The sequence below is a fragment of the Pyxicephalus adspersus genome, chromosome 4 (assembly GCF_032062135.1).
Source record: "Pyxicephalus adspersus chromosome 4, UCB_Pads_2.0, whole genome shotgun sequence".
Lineage (NCBI taxonomy): Eukaryota > Metazoa > Chordata > Amphibia > Anura > Pyxicephalidae > Pyxicephalus > Pyxicephalus adspersus.
Window position 1 is genome coordinate 89,581,604 of NC_092861.1, and position 5,054 is coordinate 89,586,657.

Genomic DNA, 5,054 nt, shown 5'->3' on the forward strand with positions numbered 1-5,054 from the left:
AAAAAAAATTGGGGGGTGTGCCTTACTTTCCTTTGCAATCTGTCTTTTGAAGTTTTGCAAATTTTATCTCCTTTTTACATCTTAATATATTCTTTATAGTTTTCAAACGATAAGGTGAACCTTCATTTTTATGTTTTTGGAATGCCCTTTTCTTGTTCCTTATGGCTTTTTTAACATCAGCTGTGAGCCTTATGGCTTAAATGTAATTTTAGCCTCTTAAACTTATTACCCATTGGAATATATTTTTCAGTGTGCTTTTGTAGAACAGACTTAAAACATTCCCATTTCTGTTCTGTGTTATTTGAGGACAATATGGTCTCCCAGTCCAGGTCACAGAGAGCCGCCCTTAATAATGAAAAATATGCGCTCCTAAAATTAAATGTTTTTATCTTTCCTGTTTACAGCTCACATTAAATGAAATCATATTATGTTCACTGCTACCCAGATTCTCTTTTATATGCACAAATCTGCCTACATTTTCTTCCTACCAAGTTTAAAAACATTTCTGGGGAGAATACCGATGTTCAATAAACACACTTCCTCTGACAATTTCTTCACATAGATCAATGAGTAATGCTAATTAAACAAAAAAGAAAACTGCAATGTTACACATGCATAAGAAGATGAAAGAATACCTTTAAAAAAGCCCATGCAATTTTATGGAATCCTTTTTCCTTTACATGAAAGTCAGAATTGGTGATTGTATTGTCGTCACTGGCCACATCAAGGATCTAGAAACAGAATTTCTTGAAATACAGAATAGGAGTATGTAGCAAAATATCAGAAAACAATTTACATTATTGTACAATTAATAAAAAAACTGCAAAGAAAGGAAAGCAGATACTGCCACTCATTATAAAGGTTAAAGTATTTTAGAGTGTTAAAGTTTTACCCCTCACATATTATAAACCTCCTGTTTTGTCATTTACAATATAAGTAAAGTCACATCATTGATCTGATTCTGAGTCACTTTATAAGGCATGGCATCATCCTGCTCATCATAAACAAGGTTACCAAATTCAGGGCATAGTAACCCTAATTACTAGTTTCGGCAGGTTGTACTAAACCTAACTGAAATGTAGAAGTAAAAAAATAGCATTTTTATATATATATATATATATATATATATATATATATATATATATATATAAATATAATTGGTAACACACATTGTGGTTAGACACACTTACACACGCAATGATGTTGGTGTGTGTTAGATACTAGGTGCCTGAATCATCTAGAACAAAAGAACCGTATGTATATACATTAGTCCCATTACAGAGGGTGCATTTCACAGTCAGAAGGAACAAGCCACAATTTAGAAATCACAAAGAATCTCTGACTCTTACAAGGGCACTCAGCAAGAAGTATTATCCCAAACATTTAGGCTTATTCCAAATTCTACAACAACCTTAAAGGGTAAAGAATAAAAATTAAAATTACCTGGATTCCTTCTTGACAAATTCACCAGTTCTTTGGTCAATTAGGTAAATCTTTACCATAGGCCTAGATGTCACTAGGTCAGTCTTTAATTTATCAGCCCTATGGATGTAAACACCCAAAACTAGACTATCATCATACACTCGTTTGAAGCCGCTTTTCTCTTCATCAACCTCTTGGCTGTTTTCTGTCAATTCATCTGTAAATAAAAGACAGCCAATAAACAAATTAGAATAAGTCCCTAGACTAGGCTTTTAACTTTCAAAGCGGAGTATCAAAAATGCTGTACAGTGTCATTTTACCCAAAAATGATGATATTTCAGCATGATCAAGCTCTGATGAAGGGGGGCTCTACACAAGGATCTTCAAAACTAAAATTGACATTATACTGTCTGCTCTTGGTGCTTTTCTTCTTGCACACCCAGAATATACCTGAGTACAAAGCAGACCTTCAGACACTACCACTGAAAGAGCTACCTGGAGAGAATCATTCCTTCTATACTACATAGGACTTCGCTGATCTAAGAGATCTAACCCCTTACACCTTTACATTTCTTCCAGAAACAGAAATCTGACAGTGGTTTTAACTGTTCTGCTGGTTTACTAAACAAAAACATTTTATGCCCATCTGTGCTGCTGTTAGAAAGTCCCCGCATTTTCTTTTATGGTAAAAAAAAAAATACATCGCTAAGCTCTGGATAGCAGTAAAATCCTAACAAAGGTACCTACAACACTTCCCTACTCTATCCAACAAGAAAAAAGGTTTAACTAGATATTCACCTTAAAGCACAGAACTGACAGACATCCTTCCACTCCCACAGACTGGATGGGGAGGGCAATCACATGAGTACAACAGGAATACAGTTTGTCTATGCGTGTTCAATTAATCCTTGGAAGCTACAAATATCTGTTGTCAGAAACGCCCCATAAAACAAACAGCCTCCTTACCAAAATGAAATGTGGCAATTTTAATTTAAACATACATAAAATAGCATTTTAAAATTAAAAAAACATACATATATTTACAATCAATTCCATGTGATATTCAACAAACATTAATTTACTGGAGGCAAACTCGTTGTGCATGTGTTTTAGATTACAGTGATTAAATGATCTGAAGTCAGCATTTCTGAAAAAAACGTAAAAGCAACAGTCAGCTAATTCTTATACAGGACTAACAAAGATACTACAAATTGCTGACCTGTGTGGGATTTTTTCTTAGATTTCTTGCCTTTACGTTTAGGAGGGTCTGCTTCTTCAATCTTTTCCGGAAATGGCCGATGGGGAGGCTGGTCGAAAACTTCTGCTCGTGTTTGTTGCAGTTCAGACAAAGACATAGCACTAGATGAAAAGACAAACCAGTTATGCATACCCTACTTGACTAATATGGCTACACAGATGACATAATTAAAGCCAGTTTTGCACAGTTGTACATGTCTCACTCCTGTACTGAAAATACCCACTTCTTGACATCCATCTAACAAAGCTTTTTGGTAACTGTTCAAGTCTTTAAGACCCAAAGTCATTTCACTGCCTGCATCAGGGATGAGGGATCTTAAGAGAATAACGTCATAGTGTTCAGTAAAGTAATGTGCAAAACCCTCTTCTCAGCCATGAACCACAAAAGCATTGTACAGAAAAGCCTAGTAACCCAGTAAACCCAAAACAAAAAGGTCTTATTTAAACAATTTATGACCTGGGTGATTGGGAGGGAAGAGATTAATTAAAGCCTTTACAAATATACCATAAGATTAGTTTTTCAGCATTATTTAGAATCGGTCTTAGAATTTTACATTATTTTAAAACTTTTCAAGCTTAACACATAGTTTGCTTTCATTGCCTAACTGTTAGGAAAACTCAATTAAATCCAGTACAAACATTGAAATTTCACTTTTCAAAGTTTATTTATAAGGTGTTTTGACAAGTTTAGTTACAACTTTGCCTGCAGTACTTTCAAACACTGCATTCTGTATATGTAAATTAGCAAATCAGGTCAAAAAGTTAGCATTGAAGCTTTGAGATTCAGAAGGGAAGGGATTCATCGAAATATTCCTCAATCTACATTCTGACAGCCTGGAAATGATGCGTAGACAGGCATCAATAAGAGATGATCTACAATTAATCTGCAGAGTGCACATACACCCCTTAGCCAAATTACTAATCATCATGTTTCTCCTTATTCCCATGAACTAATACCTTGTTTCTGGTTCAGTTTCCACCAAGTCTTTTTTCTTCTTTTTTTTACTCTTTTTCTCAGCTTGATTGCTTAATACAGTATTTGGATTTTCACTGCTGCTAAAATTTTCCAAGAGGTGAGCCTGTAGTTTCTTTTTTATCTTCTCTTTGATTTCATCTGTTTCCTCCTGTGATACCTGAAGTCGGTAAGCTTCTATTAAGTGATCTTCATCATCAAAATCAGTTGGGTGGCTTTCTTCTTTTAAGATGCTTTTTTTCTTCCTCCTGCTACGTTTTACCTGATCTCCTTCAAGGCCTGAAATGTGAGTGACCAGCTCTGGGCTCCCAGGCTGGGAATCAATGGGCTCGGCATTGTCATCCACCTCTGCTTTCTTCTTTTTCTTCTTCTTTTCATGCTTTGTGTGTTGGTGCTCTTTGTCTGTATTGCTTTCTTTTTCAGCAGCGATCTGCTCTTTGAAAATTGTCCTACTAAATGGTCCTTCCTCTATGTTGTTTGATTGGGCAGTAATTACTTCACTTGAAATATCTTTGGAAGAGTTATTGGTAAAGGTTTTAAGCTGAAAAAAAAATATGGTTCTATTAAATATAGCTATATTAAATGTTTACTTAGCAAAATATGGTAGTTGGTTAATTACCAATAAAACAGCATATATTGCATAAACTATAAGAAAATATGATAACATTATCCTCATCAATTTACCAAAATATAGAACTTTAAAATTTATTATACAGGTTCCTACCTATTCTGAATCCTTCACACCACCTCACCTATCAACATTAGTATTTGGTGAGAAACATACTCCTTACACTTGTGGTAATTTTCAGGAACATTTGTTACACTGGTGGTCAGTGGGAAGAATACCCCAGTGTTTATCCCAGACATTTTTTTAAACCGGGTGGGAAGAAATTGTAGGTGGGGGGCAGTCCCTGTATTGTGACCAAAAACAGCCATGTGGTTACTGAAAAATGTCGGGTGCTGCATCTAGCTAAAAGGGGCTGGGGAGAACATAGCTTACACTCGTGATCAGTAAGAAGAATATTCTTTACATGGGTGGTCAGTGGGAAGAATACTCTACAAGTAGACCTTTTTATTAACTTTGCCCATGTAACACTGATATCCCAATCTTTTGTTGGCACGCCATTGAGCATTTCAATTCAAATCTTTGCATTTTGCTTTCCCTAAAATACAGGAGACAGTTCATAAATTATCTTCAACATAACCCCACTGTGATCTTTACAGAGATAGCATTCCCTGTGTCAAAACATTTACTGCTTTCGAGTCTACATGGCTTGAATAGCAGCTGAGATGCAGAAAAAAAAAAATAACATACTGCTTATAACTAAATGTAATAGTATTTTTTTTAAAAGCCCATTGATATGTTGAGGATTAAAGCAGATCCCAGAAGAATAAAAAAAAT

The 5,054-nt window shown here is 35.1% G+C and overlaps 1 protein-coding gene across 1 annotated transcript in view; it reads right to left on the reverse strand.

Annotated features, from left to right (window-relative positions):
* AHI1 (Abelson helper integration site 1) overlaps positions 1-4,235 on the reverse strand; it is a gene marked incomplete at its 5' end in the record, with an annotated part of 90,036 nt that extends 85,801 nt beyond the window's left edge. Inside the window, 5 exons of the mRNA XM_072410226.1 lie at positions 636-731; positions 1,350-1,356; positions 1,444-1,639; positions 2,642-2,781; positions 3,637-4,235. Coding sequence (XP_072266327.1) covers positions 636-731; positions 1,350-1,356; positions 1,444-1,639; positions 2,642-2,781; positions 3,637-4,235 — 1,038 coding nt within the window. The remainder of the gene's footprint in view (positions 1-635; positions 732-1,349; positions 1,357-1,443; positions 1,640-2,641; positions 2,782-3,636) is intronic.
* Between the last annotated feature and the right edge of the window lie 819 nt (positions 4,236-5,054).